Genomic DNA, 19,839 nt, shown 5'->3' on the forward strand with positions numbered 1-19,839 from the left:
AAAAATTAAATGCTATTTATGAAGTTTTGCTTAGAGTTTAAATCTTTTTAAGTCAGGTTGGAGAAGAAAAATATGCAGCTTTTTGTCTGCTTTTCCTCAAATCCTCTTTTCTTGCTAACTCCCTGATTTATAGGGCATTATTTCAATCCTCACTTTCATCGTTTGTAAACTAGTGATGCTGTTTTGGTTGTGGGAGTTCTATATTCAGGTGGGTACTAATATCCATAGATAAATGGTTAGCTCCTGGTCCTGCGGCTCCTACTCAGTTTCTGCACTTCAGTCTCACTGTTGAATTTGCAGCAATTAGAGCAGGTTACTCAGAAGTCAATAGACTGGCTCTGATACTGACTCACTACATGGCCTTGAGCAAATCTTTGTTATTTGATTATCCTTTGTAAATGGTGGAATTAGTAATTGCTGTCTTTGTCAAGGAATGGTGAGAGTAAATTCCCTACAGGTTATGCAGTTCCTTTTATAGGAAGCCTTGTCGACAGGCAGTAATTATAGCTAGAGCTGTGGGCTATAATGGCCCAAAACACAGTAGTGCAGCTACACAGTATGATCCAGTGAGCTTAAGAGAGAATGAAGTCTTGATAAAGAAACAGCGTTTAGCAAACTCCCTTGTGTATAACATAGTGTTTTTGTTTAGGAGATTCCTAACAAGATTACTGCACTTGATACAATACTACTTTAAAGCCAGAGTAACCTTCTGTGGCACTTAGGTCATTCTAACCTGGTTATTTCTTGTGCTGTCTTATGGAATTGTATCTTTTAGTCCTTTCTTAGCAAGCTGAACACTGAGGGCCTAATTCAATTAAAGTAACAGGAGTCCATTTATTATATCTGCTCTTAGCATGAGTTTTGCTGATTATTAGCAAGAAAAGTAAAGATGCTGAGTTGCGTTAGCTGTAAATACTACAAGTCTACAGCATCTCTGCTTTACCTTCCAAGCCAATGACACTTTCTTTTTGTGTATGCCTTTTAATGTACGTGACTTTTTTGGTAATGGTTTGTACTGAGCACAGATGGAAACTTATCTCCCTCAGCTAATTATAATGCACCCATCAACTTTGTGCCTAGCAATGAAGGAAGCTCTGCTTAGTTCAAGACAGCTGAATGAATAACACACAATTCATGCAGGGAAGATAATTTTGGAGCAGCATTAATGGACTAAAGAGCAGCACAGTGTACAAGTGATGACAGTAATAATGTAAGGAATATTAGATAAGTAGTAGCCATTTGCCAGATGAGGTTTTTCCTTGCTTCTATACTTCTAAGGAGGTGCTTGTGAAATATTTCTTCTCTCAAGAATATCTAGGTATTCTTGTTCCTAAATGTCTTGTGCTCCATTGCAATTGTACAGCTTTGAGTAACGTTCCATGTGCTTTTATTTCTTCCAGAGCCTGCGCTCAATGAAGATTTACAGCAATCCTCAGCTGTGTCTAGCCCGACACAGACAGGCCCTGTGATGTATATGCCATCAGCAGCTGGTGATTCTGTTCCGGTCAGCCCTTCCAGTCCACATGCCCCAGACCTTAGCAATGTATGTAGCACTGGCGGGAAAGCTTTGTCCATATTTTACAAATCTGGGTTTCTCTGAGTCACTGTACGTCTTTCTCCCAAGAAGAGAAATCTTAAGGATCCAAAAGCCCAAAGGATATGGCATTTTTCTTTTAGATCTCAGCTCCACGCTTTTTAGAGGGATCTATTTGTTTGGAACATACAATTCAGTGGCTTTAGTATTGTCCCCTCACCTATAAAATTTCTAAGCCTTCCTTTCTGTGCAGTTTGTTGATGTCCTTTCAGGAAAGTGGAATACATCCGCACATGAAGTCCAACTCCTTCCTGTCTGGAGGTACATATTGGGCTTAGTTTCCAAGTACTCCAATTAAAGGCTGTGAGCCAATAACATCTAAAGTACATAACTACAATTGAGTTTGTTTACATATGTAATCTCAGAGGCTTAGCCTGTGCGTATTGTGTGTTGCATTATAGGATATTCTTGAGTCCCTCCCTCTCCTACTTCTGGAGATAGCTAAACTCTGGAATATGTTTAAGTAATACCCCAGATTGTTGGCAGTACTTTATTTTAGTTGTACATACAAGAAGGGAGATCTTTAGATGCTGAACAGATACACACAGACAGATAAGAAGCCCATGGAATGCTAGACCACTTCATTTTTGCTGAGGGTTTTTTTTTTTGTTTGTTAAGTCTTTCCTGTTTGCACTGCTGTTGATAAGGTGTGTAACCTTTTCCAATGGTTGGTTGAGGTTTTAAGAAGGTAAAATGACATGAGTTTAACTCATTTGAAACTGGTCAGAATGAGGTAAACTCATTTAGGACCTCTCTTTTCAAAGAGGGGGAATAAGGTAAAGGAGAAGCTGATAGTTTGATTTTATTAGTGTCAAAGCCAACCTAACAGTTCATAGTTCTCCTGAATTTGATTGCAGCTAGAATTCCAAACAGATCTTGAAAAGTCTGGACATAATATTTTCTCTCACTAAATAACACTGTGGAAAGCAGTAAAAAACAAAACGCCTTCCTCTCATGAATGTATCATCTAAATTATCTGAAAACTGCAGTGAAATTGAAGATATATTCCCCTTAATAGACCATTTAGGTCTTTTCTATGTCAAGTTCTTAGTCTTTTAAACAGTCTTTCCTAATCCATGGATATATGCCAAATGGCAACACATGTCTTTCTGTGGCTTCGTCACTCCACAGGGCATCTGCATTTAGCTTGCAAACAAATATGGCTTTGCTGGTGATCATTTTACATGATGAATTAATCAGAGAAAAAGGTCCCTCTAGCAGCCAGCCTCACGTGGCCTGTTCTGTTTTGTATTTGTACTGTAGGTGTGGAATAAATCAGGAACTCTGCCAACTAGCCCCACCTCCACCACAGTGAGTAGTATCTTTGCAACTGTAGGGAAGCGTGGACAGCAGAATGTCTATGAAAATAAAATCAAAACACTGTAGGATGTTCCTTCTTTCTAATGCCAGCCCAGACTGTGCCACGTTTGAATCTGGTAGCGGTAGCTGTCTAAATGTTGTCTGAAGCACAGTCGTGCTTGCCAGTGCAGGCAAATAATTTCTTGTCCCAGGAAAATGGGATATCTGCATTGATCCAGGTAGGCGCTGTCTCTAAAACTAATCTTAATCTCCTTTGCTGCTGTCTGTGGCTTCATCTACAGTGCAAAACTAGCCTTGTTGCATGTGGTTGTGATCCCTGGTATTAGTCCAAAGAATGGAACTGTTGGAAATCCTTGGGTTTTTTAATGCAGCTGTTGATACTTGGCTTGTGCCTGCATTAAAAATTTCAGATTTCCAACTGAAAGCAAAAGATTACACATAGCTCAGATATGCTTGGTTGTTCTGACTGCCATAGCACCTTTCCAGGTTTCACGCTACTACTCAGAGTGCAGACAGGATCTGCTGTAGCCTAAGGAAAACAAAGAGACTTTTGGTCAGGTTTGGAAACTTGATCAGTCACATCTGAGGCCTCAAAAAGAATTAATGTCACTAGAGCTGTAGGTTGTTTTTATAAGACTGCACTCCAGTACAAAGTAATGGCAGTAAAACCATAATTGTGGGACTGTATAAATCCAGTATCTACTGGAGCTTTTTCCTGGTTTTTAATTACTGTTTACTGGAAGCTTGTATGCTTGTGTTGACTGTCAGTATAATCGATGCACAAACAGTGAAGTGAATGAGCCTTTCCATGGGATGCGTCTCCTCCTTGAATCGTTGCTACTAGCTGGCTCTACTTTCCTGACACTTGTTCCTTCTATTAGATTCTTTGTAGGAACAGCAGTCTCGGAAGCCCATCTAATATATGTGGGTCTCCTCCTGGTGCCATTGGAAAGCCACACAGCTTGGAGACCATTGGTTTTCCTCCAGACTCAGTAACAGCAGCTGGCAGCTACAAGAAAGCACCGGGGTTTGAGCGAGAAGATCAGGTGGGGGCCGAGTATTTGAAGAGTTTCAAATGCCAGGTTAGTAGGGAATATTGGCTGGAAGAGTTGGGGGGATGAGGAAGAATGAGAAATTGCCCAGTCTAGCTTGAATATATTTTTATTTTTCAAGGAACAAAAATGAGAAATAACTATTCTCATTAGCAGTTCTCAGAAATCTGCTGTTGCTTTCAGCATCCCTTCCAGTCTCTTCCATCTTACATCTGTTCTTGTCTGCCTAGCTGCCATCACACACTCAGTTTGTAGAAGTCAAGCTGCTGCTTGTTTTCCTAATCCCTCACAACTTCTCTCCTGTGTTGACCCTGGGTAGCTTCCCACATATCACTTCTTGCTCTTTCTTTTTCCATATTTAGGTCCTTGCCAAGAGTTGCTGTTTCTCTTGCTGTATTGTCTCATGGAAACTCATCCTTCCTTCTCTGTTCTCACTCCGAACTCTTACCTTGATCTCCGTGACTTGGTTTGTCTTCTGTTTTCACCATTCCTTTTTCCGATGTATTAAAAATGTCATGTTAGTTGTCTCTTGCTTCTCTGGCTGTATCATTCTGATCCTTGACTCTCCTGTGGTTTCTGTATTAAATTTGACTGCCTCATTCTCATTTGGAGAACCCTCTGCAATCTTACCCAACCCACATCTCTAATGACATTCCCTCTTATCCCTTTTGGATATCCCAGTCTTGTCTTGCTGCTTCCTCAGTCTTCTCCGTCTTGGTGTCATGCCTTAGTCAGACTGCTCCCTAAGCCTAGAACAGTCTCTTCCATCTCTTTTGCCACACATGAGCTTTTCCACAGTCAAGTTCTTATTGTGAATTTCCTTTCTTGATGTTACAATTAATAGTTTCTCTGCACCATCCCTTCCAAGTCAGCTGAGTCCAACCCAGAGCTTGGGTCTCAGTTTTTATTCCTCACTGGGTTTGTAAATGTAACAGAACAACATCTCAATTTAGGTGAAGGAATAGCTACTTTTATGAAGAGGTGCCTGCAAAAATATTTCCTGGATGTTCTTTTTAAAAAAAATATAAAAAGGAATAAAAAGACCTGGTCTATGTTGCTTGAAAACAGAGATGACAAGAAATGATGCTTTCAACCTGGCTACGTTTAAACTCTTGTCTGTAATATTAAAGAAGCTAGCCTTAATAAACTCACACTGCTGCGTTAGTATTGCACTGCTGTGAGAAAACAGTGGAAATATCCCGTCCAGACAAGATCTTGCATAAAGTAGTTAGATTTAGAAGCAGACTCTGTGGGGTTTGTTTTATTTATTTTTACAACTTTGGGAAAATATGACCAAACTTTGCAGTAGATCAGTCTTGAACACTGTTTAGTCTAATTAGAATGATTTAGTGACAAATACAGATTAAGCTATATGCATGTACGCTTTCTTATAAATGCTTTCATTGTCTTGCTTAATGTGGATGTGGCTTAGGAAATTTCAAATTGATGCAACACGTCTTTGGGGGTAAAGAGCAGACCATGCTGTGATCCTGGCACTTCTTGTGGGCACAGCAGCTTGTAGCAGTTGTTTAGAAACAAAAGAAAAAACATGTGCTCGTTCTCTGTTGCCTCTGCTGCAAAGGAGGAGTGAACCCAAAGCCGAAGGACTGAGAGAACCCCTGTTTCCTGCCAGCAGAGGCAGGGTGCCAGGGAGGCCCTGCTTTGGAGAAAATGAGCAGCAAGCCTAAGCCAAAGAGAAAGGGGATGGAGCATGAATAGGACTTTTAAAAGGAGGGCCAGATGATGAACATTTATGTCTGAAGTCCAGGCTGTGCTACAAAGATACTGTATTCAGGTAGCTTCTTACTCACGCGGCTTTAATTAAGCAAAAACCTGTGTTAAGTGACTGGAATAAATAACTATTAAGATATAGATGGAAGTAATCACAGTTGCCTTATGCTAGGCTTCTACAGACAAAATTAGGTGTCTCATAAGTGTCCTGATTTAATTTTCTTTTAATCTATAATTACTTACTTTTTTTTAATCCTCTGTAATTCCCTTTGGCTGCAGTGGGCACCAGAGACTCTCATATACCCTATAAATTAGACCAATAATTAGGCATTTAACTTTGTTCACTCATATTTGAAAACTTAAGAGACACTCTGGCTCAGCTCTGCAATACGCTTGTCATTTTTCTTCCGTAGAATTAGTACAAACAGTTTCTATCTTATTAGAATGAAAAATGCACCTTCTGTGTTAATAGGTTCCACAGTTTGTGGTAAGGCTGAGCCAGCAGTTAAAGCTAAAAATACTTTTCCTGAGTCCCAAAAGATTTAGCAAGCTGGAAAAATGCTGGCTGCACTGGAAGGACTTGAGTGCCACGACTAGGAGGTGTTCCTAAGTCCTGACACACAGTACAGGAGGTTTGTTCCATGCTGGTCAGAAAACATTCAGTTTCACTCGTAATTTATGTCCCCTGTTTTCTTTCCTGACTGCAACAGAGTGAGCTGGAGAATTTCAGCCTGCCCTTTGAATTTCTGTCTTGATGTATGCCCTTTCTAACGTTATTCAGAGCTAAAGGAGGCTGGCTTAGTGGTGACAATCGGTTTGCTCCATTTTGCACTGGTGTTACATGAATTCAAGGCAGTGGAAATTGAGACTAGCTTAGAAATGAGTTCACTTTTTCTCCTCCTTAAAGATTAAAAAAAAAAAAAAACCAACCCTTCCAGTAAGACTTAACTGCACCAGAGCCAGCTAGCTACATTGGCAGGAAGCCTCTCAGTGGGGGGGGGCATGGCTGCATATGTGCCTTCTCTTTAGCTTCTGACGTCTGTTGATAGCACATCTTGTGTTCAGATGAGTGTCAAACAGGGTAGGGATGTGTTGGATAATCTAGCAGGCGTGTTATCAGACGCACACAGATGCACTAACGTAACACATCTATTGCACACAAAGGAAAACAAGCCTGTGACCGGTTCAGTGGTAGTTTTGCTGTATGTAAATGCACTGTATGTTGTTCAGGGAAGCGTGACAGAATGGTACCCACTGCAGAAGGATCTTTGCGTCTGTATCTCAACTGCCTGTTTGCCAGGCTTTGACCTCCCCATCTGCCCATAGGCATACAGTTGAGCAGAGAAAATGATTTAATTAAGTAAAACCAAGGGATGAATTCTTCCGCTGCTCTTTCGCCTGTCTGGTTATGTCATCCCTCTCCAGCAATCATTTATCTTTTTCATAAGACTGTTTAAGCCAAAAAGTCAAGGCGTATCACTTCAGGTCAGTGTGGCATCTCATGCGCTGCTGTTGTACATCATGCCTGAAGCTCCCCTGCAGAGATGGTGACTGCCTGCATTTGCGATAAAAACGATTGAGTGGACTTTATGCCTGGAATATGTCTCTGATTCAGACTGAGGGGGGTTGGAAAGCGAGTAAACAAGCAGCCCTGACTCTCATCACTTTTTTTGCTCCCTCTCTGTGCCCGGAGGGTGTGATTGATCTCCCTGTGCCTTGCGCATGTCCAGCATGGGAGGAACAGAGCCAGGCCTGCAGGACAGACCGTTACACACTGACAAGCTCAAGAGGCCACTTCCTTCCCAACTCTGGTTGTTGTAGCTTAGAATTGACTGATGTTGTGAGGCAAGAGGGTTGATATCCGTTAAGGATATAGTACTGGAAGGTCCTTAAGCTGAATTTTTAGGCTGGATAGTGGAATTCTAAATATATGTTGGCATCCATGCAGTTTTGCAATTCCAGACAGCCTTGACCTCTCATGTTTTATAGCTTTGAGCTCTCTATGTTAACGGATCGGGGAAGGTTTTTTTTTAAAATCAGTTTTGATGATGTTGCTTTTAAAATTGGTTAGTTATCACTTTATTTTACTTTGCAATCCTAGCTGGGAGCTGGAAAAGTTTGAGGGAAAACATAATCTACATACTTTATTTTCCCAAAGCTGAAAAATGTTTACATAATTTAAAAATATAGTGTGCCTCCCACCATTTCTGGCCCTTTTTTAGATACTAGTAGGGCTGATGAGTTATTTATAGCAGGGCAAAATAATTCATTTTTGTTCTTGGTTCTTAAGATGTGTTTTGTGCTAGCAGAGGACTTAGAGCAGCATTGAAGGCAAATGTAATTGTGACAAGTCTTTGCATAACTCTAGGGGTGATGTCTTGGTATATAGAAAGCAAATTACTTGGAGTGTTTTCAGTTTGCTATGCTTTCCCGCTCTCTGAATTCTCTAGTGCCCAGAGCAGACTGTAAGAGAGGAGGGGAGTATGTTTCCCATGGCCTCTCCAAAGCCAGCAGTCAGCCATTTTTAATTTTGCTGCTAATCCCTCTGCTTATTTTTTGTTCTGTTTCTTTACTGCAGCAAGCAAAAATGAAGTCCCACTCACTGGAACACAGGAGCCAGGAGCAACCTTTGTTACAGCCCAAACAGGTACAGTACTGCTAGCAGGGCTCTGAACCTAGCTCAGTGCTTGCACCACCACAGACAAGGACGTGAGAAATCTCTGTGGATCCAGACAACTCTGCAGGGAGTAAATGACAGTCCAGACACCATTAGGGATGCTCAGCTTGAGGGATTACTTTATGAAGACGGGATGATTTGCTGGAGGGGTTATTTGTGGGCGGCTAGACCTGTGTGAATTCAGGATAGATTCATAGGCCTGGACCATGCTGGAGAGAGTCTCCAAATTACAGGAAATTGAGCTGAAATGGATCTCTGGAGTCATCTAAGTTCAAGGATTTGGCAAAGAGAATTTAATATCAGGTTCTAAGTCGTGTGCTGAACTAAGTCTGAGTGAGTGATTGTGTGACCCATCCCTATGATTGCATGCAACCTGGGGGTCACAGGAGTTAATTCTGGGGCAGCCCGAAGGATGTTTGTAATACTGGGGAGGGGGGGCAGAATGGAGAACAGTCGGCAGAAATTAAAGAAAAGCTGTTAATCTCTCCCCCACCCCCAGCCCAGTAGTAGCACTAGCCATCTGTCAGGTTGGAAGCAGGCAGAAACAGGTTTGCTGCTGATCTTTGGCTCATTCCTGCATGTTTCTGAAGGGATTCTTCTATAAAGATGTTTTATTTCCTACCTCTTTCCCTTTTAAAACTCTTGTTTCAGGACATACTGGGTATTCTCCCAGTGGGGAGCCCGCTGACATCCAGCATCTCCTCTAGTATCACCTCCAGTCTGGCTGCAACGCCACCAAGCCCTGCCGGCACCAGCAGCATACCAGGCATGAATGCCAATGCTCTTCCTTTCTACCCAACCAGTGACACCGTTGAGTCTGTCATAGGTAACTTTTGCCTTTTTTACTTATGCTAATAGGGCTTCCTCAGACGTGGATCACCAGGTATGAGACTTGGAATAGCCATGGGTGTTCCAGTGAACTCCAGTTTTTCGTCTCTGTCAGTGTTGGCAGATTCCTGAGGCTGTAAGCTTTTTCTGTGACTGTGATACATCTGATGTTTTCTGCAGGTCATTATGGATGAAATTCACCCACAGGACCAACAGAAGGCCTCTGCGCCACTTACTCAGAATGTCAGATGGTTTAAAGGGCCTTAGTTTTAGGTTTGTCAAAGTGACAAAGAGGTCTTGGAGTAGGCAGGAAATCAGAGGGGCATTTTCCACAGTTACAACCCCTTACATTCTAAATGACAATTTTATAGCAAGGGCTACCACCAGGTAGATTGCAAGGACTTGCCCTTCATAGAGTGTGGGACAGAGGCTGTAAGAAAAAGGAGAACAGGAGAGTCCAGAGAGTGGAATCACTCCTTTTAGATAGGTACAGGTTTTTTTGGTCACCTGGTTGTGGTGGTTTTTTTGTGTGTTTTGGTTTTGTTTTTTTTTTTAAATCTAACGTTTCTGAGGTGATCTCACTAATTTGTTAAAAATAATAATAGAAATGAGTGGGCATGTGTGGGATGGAATTATATTGATCATGATTAGTGATGAGGCATGTTCAAATAGATATAACATTTGCAGGCATTCATAAGCTTTCTTTATTTTACCCCATCTTGGAACCTCAGAGATGATTTTCAAGTGTTCCCTTCTACTGGTATTTCTTTTCAGAGTGGCTTTTCAGCAAAGTAGGGACAAAGCACAAGCCAGACCCAGACATGTCATAAGCCAGTGTTATTGCATATTATGGACAGACTTGAAAGAGCAGTTTGGGGAAGACTTATGGGAACTGCTGTTATTTCATCAAATTTTTGTTTTCATATAACATTTGGGAATACTTTGAGACAAAAAGAAATCGGATCAGGCAAAAGAATCTGAACTGAAAAGCTGCCCATGACACTTCTGCCAAACCATTTAAGAACAGCGTTGCACAGGGCGGAGAGTAGGGCTGTGCAGACTGACAAATAGAGAGCGAAGGCTCCTCTGCATGTAGGCTCTTTGGGCCATCCTATCTCTTGAAGTTGTTGGTCCTTTATAACATAATTGGTACCTCTGTGTCTGGCAGAGTCTGCCTTGGATGACCTGGACCTGAATGAATTCGGAGTGGCTGCCCTGGAGAAGACATTTGACAGCAGCACAGTGCCCCACACGAGTGGCATCATGATAGGTACATGAAAGCAACAGAGCTTTCTTTATCTTCTGCCAAGCAGTGTTGCCCAGTCACCTCAGTGGAGCCAGCCCAACAAAGCTCTAAAACCAGTCCCAAAATAACGTTGGTTAAAGCAGCAATTATAACAAACTCTGGCAACCGCTGAGCATCTTTGAAGTGAAAGCTTGCCCTTATTGACTAGCAGAGCTGAGTTCTTGCCATTGGGCCCAGGTGTCTTTGGGATGTTTCTTGAGACCAAATGGGACTTGCTTGATTTTTTTTTTTTTTTTTTTAAACTGTGTAAGTAGACTCTAGAAGGCATCTGATACCTTTAAAAACAGGCCAAAGTATAACAATTTGCACCTTAAGCAGAAAACTCTCCCTAGCAGTAACAGGAAACTCATTGACCTGGTAATGCTATCCATCTGTCACAGTGTCGTCATGGTCTGCTGATTTGGTTCCTGTAATGTCTGTCTCATTTTAATGCGTGGAGGTAGGCTAAGGCCTCTTCTACCTGTCTCTAATGAGTGTCCAGGGAAAAACGAAATGTTTCATAGCTTTTTGGAAGTGGTTGTAGTTTCTGGCTACCCTTGCTGTCTAAGGCAGGTTTTGAATGAGAGCGAACTTGGGTAGTCTGAAGGTTTCCAAGGGAACTACACTGCCTGGAGCTGTATTGAGGTAGGAAGGGACTTGTGGAAGGAACCCTAAAGAATATCGCTTCCACTTCCCTGCCAAAGATAAGAGCCTGGTCAGGGAGTTTACTGTGCATGTCTGCTGATAGCCCTGCTTCTGCTGCTACCCATCTGCAGTGGCTTAGAGATCCTCCACACTGCTTTTCCCTCTGTTCACGTCAGGTCTGGGTGTTACTGGGTGATGTTCTTGGAAGGGAGGTCAGGAGACAGTGGGGAGCAGGGCTGAGATCTCCCTCAATCTGTGTGTGGCAGGCAGAATGACCTCTAGTGTAAGGAAAATGTGATGTCTTTGGAGGTTGGGCTTTTGTTTATTTGGGGTTTTTTTATTATTGATAGATCCAGCACTCAAGTATGTCTAAAATGACTAAAGCTAGTCACTGATTTCTAGTGGTTAAGATCATGACCTGACCCAGCATGATAGTCTTCTCACTACAGGTTGTTTGGAAGTATTAAAGGCACATGTTTTAGAAGTGAATTTTTCACTACAAAGTATTTCACCAGATACCAAATTCATCTTCTCTGGACTGATAGGGACTGAACTCTGCTCAGAAAACCTTTTGTTGCTTTGGCCGATGAAAGAGTAGTCCATTGAACTCTGGAGGGTCTTAATCTACGTGGTTCATGGGACGGCAGCTTCGGTGCTCTTCTTAAAGGCTGAGAGGGGAATGAACCACGATGAGAAGCGGAGGGAATCCCGAGGGGCTTAGGAAGGAGAGGGGGAAGGTAACGCCTTCTGCTCTGAACTCCTACACTGTGCTCTGGCCCATTCTTCATGGTCATACATAGCCATCCTCTCTGTGTGTTCTTTGTCCAGGTGGGAGTTTGCTGCAAAGTTCTGCTCCTGTAAATATCCCCGGGTCCCTTGGAAGCTCTGCCTCCTTTCACTCTGCCTCTCCTTCTCCACCGGTCAGCCTCTCATCGCATTTCCTCCATCAGCCCCAGGGACACTTAAGCCAATCAGAAAATACATTCCTGGGGACATCAGCTTCTCATGGATCATTAGGTAAATGCACAGTGTGTGTGTCCCATGTACATGCCTGTCTGTGCCATGTAAGTATTTTCTTTTAAGTTAGCTTTGATTTTAATGTATTTCACTGCTGCCATTTGTATCTCTTCTTCCCATAAGAACAGCAACAGTACTAGAAGCTGCTTTACCAAAATCGGCTAATACCTTATGAACAAGGGAGCAATTCCCTCTACTTCCCATGTTTCTAGGCTGAGAAAAAGAGACAGATAGGTTAAATGACTAGCTCTGATGATGCCTTTCAGGAAAGAGAGCTCTGCCTTTTCCTGCCAACAGTGCTGTGCTGAGATTTCACTTTACATAAAACTCAGGGTTGGGTCCTTAGCTTTGCTTAGTTAAGGTGGGGATTGCAGTTTGCCCTTGGGACTGCTTGTAGGTCAGCTTGGCTTCTGGGAGCTCTAGGGCAGACTTGGGTCATTGTACTTTTTTCTCCTATTTGGCACTCTGCACACAGTTTTGCAGTATGGACTTTGCAAAAAGTTAGTTAGTGTTCCAGCTTTGTCCCCTTTGCTCCTCTCTTCCCCCCCCCCCCCCCCCCTCCCCCCCCTTGAGGATTTGTTTCCTGTATAAAGGACTGTGAAGGGATGAGAAATTGCTTTGGAGCTTCAGCTGTATCAGGCAGAACCGGGAACTGAGGGGCCAAATCTTTTATTCTCAAGACGCAGGGTTACCTTGAGAAATAAAACTGTTTGATGGGCTCAAAGCTACAGGGACACTGGCTCTGCTGATTTCTGTTAGTAACAGTAAATATTAGTTCTCTCTATTGATACCAGACATAAATGCCTCTTCAAATTTGAGAGACACTTTAATCTTTAATATTCAACTTAACGTAATAAAATGATTACATGCTTTTGTAGTCTATTTGTGCATGCACTTACCTGTGTAACTGTGTCCCTTGTTTGCATAGGCCAAAACCATGCTTCCATGCCTTGCGATTGCTATTTGTTTGGCTTTAACAGCTTTTACAATTGCTGTAATAAGAAAAGAGACATCAGAGGGTATCTCTGCTGTTAATTAAGTGCTGAGGCTGGCTGTTCATCCCAATTTCAGTAAGAAAAGGAAAACTTGCTGATAAGGCCTGCTTTTAATTTCAGAAGAAACAAGTTAAGCAGTTATATTTGTATTGACTATGTAGTTATACAAATAAAAAACCCAAAGAAATGCAGGAAATTCACAAATGCATTTACTTGATTTTTAAGAAAAAAAGATATTTTCCTGTAATAAAACAAAACCATTTTTGCTGAGGTTTTGATAAGATATTTAAATAGTAACCTAGCAGTTGGGAATCTGGAATCCATCTATTCCATGTGACTTGCTGAATGCACATAAGTTAGTGTGTAGTGTGTGTAGTTATTACTTATTTGTATTGCAATTGAGTTAAAAATACCTAGTCCTGGGCTAGTTCCAACTGTGCTAGATGCAAAATGTGCAGAGAAGGCACTCCTCACATTTGCTACTTCAAATGTGAAATGAGAACAGCAGGTGGAGAGAGTAAAGAGAAACGACGAGATAAGCTTGGTGAGCATTATGGCAGAATTTGTGGCTTGCCAAGCATCCTGCTTAGTGCTGGATTCCCTTTCAAGAAACCTGGAGCTTTAAAAACAAAATGTGAGTTGAGGTTCCATTAAAACTTCTTGCTCTCAACTGAGCATGCTTCAGAGCAGCTGAAATAGATCTATGGTAAGTGGCTTGAGCCAGTGAAGAGTCCTTGTTGCTCTGCTAAGTGACTTGTTAATGCACCTAAGCCCTTAGTGAAGCAAGTTACTATTTTTCAGCTGTATTTTTTGTAACTGTTTGTGTCTTGGCTGGTACTAAATGGGAAGTAAGGGGTGCTGGATTAGCCTTCAGTGAGAGGCCATTGGCTGCAGGGCTTGCTTGCAGACACAGTTCGGCTGCTGTAAGATCAGAATTATCAAATGCAACTAGATTTAGGAATGTCCACACCCAGTGGTGAGCACTACTAAATGAAAATTGCTCTTATATCAAACTGGTGCACGTCTGTGTGCGTAAGAGTCCACGTCACTCAGTGGCTCTGTGTCGATACGAGCTTTTCCTACTAGTTCTCCCCTGAGTGCAAAGTGTGGATGCTTATTTTAAGTAACAATATTTTTTGTTATTAAGAGAGTACAAACTTTGGAGTCTGTGAAAAATAGCCAGTTTTGTTTACAACTAGTTTTCTACTGTTTTGTTTCCTAAGCCTTGAATTTCTTCCTGAAAAGAGAAATTATTTGAAGAAGCTAAAATAGGGAAGTGGTTGGTTAGTTAGTCTTCTCCAGTGCCAATCACTAGCTTTATGCTAGAACTCTGCAGGGGATGAAGCTGATGTGTATATACTATTGCCTCTGCCTGTTTATAAACAGGGTTTTCCAGTTAGTGCTGTTTCTTGCAAATGCAAACAGTAATGATGTTGATTCATTTTAGTCTCACTGTTTGGGAAGTGAGATTCCTTTTCTAAGCACCAAGCTGAGGAGAGAAAAACCAGAAGTTTTCTTAGGGTATAACGTGAGAGGAAGCACCACCTGGGTTGGCTGTGTGAACCAATCTGTTCACCAATGCTGGTGCACAGAAAAGTGGGAAGGTAGTAAGCAGTTCAGAGGTTCTCATAGGAGAAGGGGGATTCAAGCTGGTAGTCAACACTGCTGTAAAATAGATCCTTCTGAAAACAGCCTGGTTCAAAAGTTGCCTCCACTCAGTTTCTTGGGTCCTCCCTGTATCATTAAAGATGAGGCCTAATGGTGTGAAACTTACCCTATAAAGTCCCTCTATGACGGACTCCTGGGTCCTGGGGATGAAAGTAATTCTTAAGATGATCTTCTCTTTCCTATGTACACATTTTTGAATCTGGATTTCACAGGGGTAGGGAGGAAATGGGGAAATTGCCAGCACCTGTGACATAACCCTCTCTATTTCCCTGTGAAACAGGTTTAAATGGGATGAACAGCAGCATATGGGAACACTTTGCTTCGGGGAGTTTTTCGCCCAGTACCTCACCTGCATTTCTGTCAGGTCCAGGTGCTGCGGAGCTGGCACGGCTACGACAAGAACTGGATGAAGCCAACGGCACAATAAAGCAGTGGGAAGAGTCTTGGAAACAAGCCAAACAGGTACTTGGGCAACTCCTGGGAAGAGGGATTAGGGAGTGTAAAGGAGTAGGAGGGTGTCAGCCTTTCAACAGGAGCTTTCCAGACACTGAGGTGATGGGAAGAGCTGTAGGTTTTACAAACAGATTCTCTTAAGCATTCTCATTCTTTCTTCTCCCTTGGAAAGAGGGACTGAATCACTGTGCCTGATGTGTTCAGATGCTGGAAGTGCAAGGCCAGGTGTCATAACACATGCACTGAAGTGCTTGACAGTCTCTTAGTCCTGCCAGTTGACTTAGATCCATGACAATTTGCGGGTATGCAAAGTTCATCCCCTTAATGGTGTGAGCCAAATATGTAGAACTGCAGCCCAATCAGATGGGGTATCTGGAATGAGCAGCGCTTTGAAGCAAAGCTCCAAGGATATTTCAGAATTTGGGAACAGGGCAGATTGGACAGAACACGCTGCTGGTGAGGAGTGTATGGAAATTGATATTTTTGCCTGGGATTCTCTCTTGGAAGCTGACCAAGTTTTCAGACTGCTTCTTTTACCCTCTTTGTTGGAACTTGCAGGCTTGTGATGCTTGGAAAAAGGAGGCAGAAGAAGCAAATGATCGCGCCAACACAGCTAACATGGAATGTGAACTGGCCCGGGAGCAGAGGGAAGCCTTGGAGCTGCAAGTGAAGAAACTGCAGGAGGAGCTGGAGAGGATCCACACAGGCCAGGACCCTCAGTTTCTGCGCTCCTTCTCTGACCTGGAAACGCTCTCGCTCTCTTCGCTTTACACCCTTCAGAAACAGCTGCGGGCAAACCTGGAGAAAGTCGATAAGGTGAGCGCCAGGGATTTGCAGGGCAGGGCCTTGCTCTCTCTGCTCCTACAGATCACAGCTTTTTTCCCCTCTTCTTTAATACAGCCAGAAATCAGCAGCCTATCAAAGCAATTCCATGTGGATGTAGCCAAAGTGAGTTTTAGCCAGCTTACAGGAAAATACCTACCTCTTCTTTGTGCCTAAAGTACAGAGTTTAAGTCAATCAAAGCTGCTTTGTTGATCCTAAAGGTCCTAAAAGACATCATGCTGTGCTGCTTTGCTTTGCTTTTGCTTCGGAAGATGAATGGGCAGACAGCTGCAAGTCCTTCCCCTGCTGCCTCCTTGCTGTTCCCCAAACTGCGTAGCACAGGACGAGAGCCCTTTTGCTTTGTGACTTTGATGCTTATGTTTTGCCCTGTCTTCCTCTCTTGCAGGCGGTATTTCAGATGCAGTCAGTGAAATGCCTTAAGTGTCAGGAGGAGAACCGTGTGGTGTTACCGTGCCAACATGCAGTGCTGTGTGAAACGTGTGCCGAGGAGGGCGAGTGCCCCATCTGCCATCCCAACAGGCCCCACTCTCTCCAGTCGTGACCTTCCAAGGACACTTGTTCTAATCATATCGTATAGAACTTTTTAACTTTATACATACGTACATATATATGTATGTGTACATATATATATGTATGTGTATATATATATGTATATATGTGTGTGTATGTGCATGTTTGTGTATGTGTATATATATGCACACACACACACATACACACATAAAACAAAAATTAGTTGCAGAGCACTTTTTAATATTTTACATCCCGTATCTAAACTGCCCCTCACCCGTGCCCCACTAATTCTAACTCTTGAGGAACTTTGAGAGCTGTTTTTAATACAGATCAAAGGGCCATTTGCAAAGAGTCTGTGTTTCTCCTCTTTTCTATTTAGGTGATAACAAATTTTTTGACTATTTCCAGAAGGATTTAGAGTGGGCAAGAGGGGCTTCCATGTGCTTTCCAGAGGAAGAGTTGAGATCACAGGGAGGATCGAGGTGGATTGAAATGACTTGTTCATGTCTTCGGTCTCCCTGCTCTTTCACTGACCCAGCTTGGTTAAAGCCATCCTCCCTGATGGAAGCTCCGCTGGGTGCCTGCCTGGTGGGCCTCACGTTGCCCATCTCTGAATGTGCAGGAACTTTGTCTGTCATTTAATCAGCAAAGTTCGCTTTTTAAATTTTTTTTACACTCTTTGTATATTTGTATGAAAAGAAGAAAAGAGGGAAAAAAATGTATTGGACGCAGAGCACGCCAAGCCCCAAAATTCAGTGACTAGTGTTCATTGCTGATACAGCTAACACGTTCCAGGTCTGAGCAGCCTTAGAAGTATTGTCCTTGTGTCAGCTAAAGCCCTTTATGAAAGAAATATGGATGCAGAGGTTAGTTCTCTCCAGGCGCCCCTTTGTCTGGTGGCTGTCTAGAGACTTTTTACTGTTTTCAGACCAGATTAATTTTGGTTTAGCCACAGGGACCTGATTCATAGTCACTGCTGAGATGCATGAAACAATTCCAGGTAGTCTGAGGACACTTCTTGAACAGAGTCGATGTTGCCTGTGTCGGCACCTGAAGGATGGTTTATGGACTACTGGGTCCAGAAGCCCTCATGCTAAAGATCATGTATGCCTGTGATGACAGAGAAAGTCCAGCGTGACAAAGAAATGCCACCAGCTTAGACCTGTCCAGTAGCTGAGCTTTCCTGTTACTTTACCAGTGTGTCCATTGGATTTTTACATCAGGTGGATTGCAGTAACCTGCTGGGATCTCAACCAAAAGGCCGCTTAGTTGAGTAAACATTTTTATTTTGCACAGGGATGCTGCCTGTGCTACCCCTCCCTGACCTGGAAAAGCACTGGAACCTCCAGCAGCCCACTGTTGTAGGAAAACTGAATTTTTACCAGAGCCTCTCAGAAAGCTTCATATTTAATGCAAAGACATAATTAGGTTTGCTTCCATAATTCCACCTTTCCTTTACATGGAAGGGGTTAATATGCATTCCCAGATGATCTCTTAAGTGCAGCTCTGTGTAGTTCTTTTTTATGTTTTTCCCATTAACTTGTTTTTGGGTTTTTTGGTAAAAATGCTTTTTTTTTCCATGTGTATTTTATTGTAACTAGCATCAGTTTTTTTAATTTTTTTTTTTTATGGAGAGACACTGTTGAGTGACTATTGTGGCTATGTTGTTTGATTATAGCCTTTGAATGTCTGTGCCATGGGGCAGCACATCTGCCTTGGTCTGATCTTAAGGAAAGACCTTTTATTAAAATACGTGAACATTTCTTTTTTAGGAAAAAAAAAAAAAAAGAAAAAAGCGGGGGGAGGAGGAAGAAGCCCAATTAAGATAAAAATTTACTAAAAAGTTTTTGTAACTAACTTAAATCATAGGAAATAAACTCTTGAATCAGGTCTTTAATATTTATAAGAACCAGAGCTGATCAGCCTGTTTTGGCTGTTGGTTTGTAACACTTACTTTTTATTAGCACGGTGGTTTATCTGCTCTCCTGCCTCCCTGTGGGACTGTTCAGGGTGACGCTGTCTTTGGCCAGCCCTCTTTTTTTCAGAACTGTCCTGCACCGGGCTGCGTGACTGCATCTGATTCCCACAGGGGCTCTTCACTTTGTCCCTCCTCTTCAGATGAAACTTGTCCACTGCTGGCAGCTCTAGCTGTCTCAGTGGGACTTCCAGTCACGGTGTGATGCAGGGCTATTGGGTCTAGGGGAAAGAGATACTTGCCCCCAGTTTCCGTGGGGGCTCATTGCTTAGGCAGGGGGGTACAAGGAAAATTCCAGGCCAGAGAAAGCGCGTTTTTCCCTTTTGAGTAAAACAGTTTCTCTGTTTTAAAACTTATACTGAAGGACCAAAGAATTCAAAGCTTCACCCGTTTGCAGCCCTTAAATTTTAACTTTCCATTGCCACGCTGCACTCATGGCAGAACAGCCTGAAGGAATTAGCACTAGCCCCTTCCCTTGCCCCCACCCCAATGTATCTCAGCACTCTCTTTGCACAAGCACATAGACTGTTTCTCGCTTTCCTCTGGTTCTTTAAGAAACACTTCCTAAATTTAGGTTTCTATGAATTTGTTTGCTGCTTTAAAAAGAAAAAAAGAAATATCTGAAATGTGAATTATTTTCTTAAGCATCAGATGGAAAAGAGAACTTCATCGTTGCGTATTTTGTGAATATTTTGGGGGGCCACTTATGTGACAATTTCCTAACTGAGTGAGGTGAGAGCAGGGGGAAAGGGCAGCATTTCTGACCCACTCCAGCAGTTGTTACTGCCTGCCTCAGGCAGGAAGGATGAACCATAATCACAGCACTGCGTTTAAGGCTTAAGAGTCTGTGGTCAGCTTCTGTATGGTGTAAAAAGAGTCTTGTTGAAATAAACCTGGTGCTAATATGTACAGCCCCTGTAATGTACTGTCACGCTTCCTTCTGAAGCAGGAACTCCCTTTTTCAGGACACACAGTAACACATCAGAACTAAGGGGGCTTTTTTTGGCCGAGTCACACTTCAAAATGAAGTTTTGGTCCACAAGGCTTCTTGATGAGCAGCCCAGCTGGCTGTTGCTGAACAGCCGTGAACAAGTCTGGGTCCTGCCTCTTCACACAGACTTCTTATTGGATAACGACATTTTCCTCCCCAGATTTTTGGGAGCTTTGGAAGTGTTGACCTCGGTGACTAATTGTGCAGGTCAGACACTTCTGAGCTAAGAGCTGGGGGAAGGGAGTCTTAACTGT

At 42.6% G+C, this 19,839-nt stretch overlaps 1 protein-coding gene across 6 annotated transcripts in view; it reads left to right on the forward strand.

Moving 5' to 3' along the window:
* The window catches only part of UNK (unk zinc finger), a 44,603-nt gene extending 25,098 nt beyond the window's left edge, over nucleotides 1–19,505 (forward strand). The window contains exons 8-17 of one of the 6 annotated variants that reach the window (XM_076353426.1): nucleotides 1,401–1,543; nucleotides 2,858–2,905; nucleotides 3,796–3,996; nucleotides 8,276–8,344; nucleotides 9,026–9,200; nucleotides 10,371–10,472; nucleotides 11,961–12,149; nucleotides 15,093–15,274; nucleotides 15,824–16,081; nucleotides 16,495–19,505. In XM_076353426.1, coding sequence (XP_076209541.1) covers nucleotides 1,401–1,543; nucleotides 2,858–2,905; nucleotides 3,796–3,996; nucleotides 8,276–8,344; nucleotides 9,026–9,200; nucleotides 10,371–10,472; nucleotides 11,961–12,149; nucleotides 15,093–15,274; nucleotides 15,824–16,081; nucleotides 16,495–16,650 — 1,523 coding nt within the window. In that variant the 3' untranslated portion in view covers nucleotides 16,651–19,505. The remainder of the gene's footprint in view (nucleotides 1–1,400; nucleotides 1,544–2,857; nucleotides 2,906–3,795; nucleotides 3,997–8,275; nucleotides 8,345–9,025; nucleotides 9,201–10,370; nucleotides 10,473–11,960; nucleotides 12,150–15,092; nucleotides 15,275–15,823; nucleotides 16,082–16,494) is intronic. The other 5 variants (XM_076353428.1, XM_076353429.1, XM_076353427.1 and 2 more) reach the window with 5 other exon arrangements.
* The last annotated feature ends 334 nt before the right edge of the window (nucleotides 19,506–19,839 follow it).

This window comes from Aptenodytes patagonicus, chromosome 16 (assembly GCF_965638725.1).
Source record: "Aptenodytes patagonicus chromosome 16, bAptPat1.pri.cur, whole genome shotgun sequence".
Taxonomy (NCBI): Eukaryota; Metazoa; Chordata; class Aves; order Sphenisciformes; family Spheniscidae; genus Aptenodytes; species Aptenodytes patagonicus.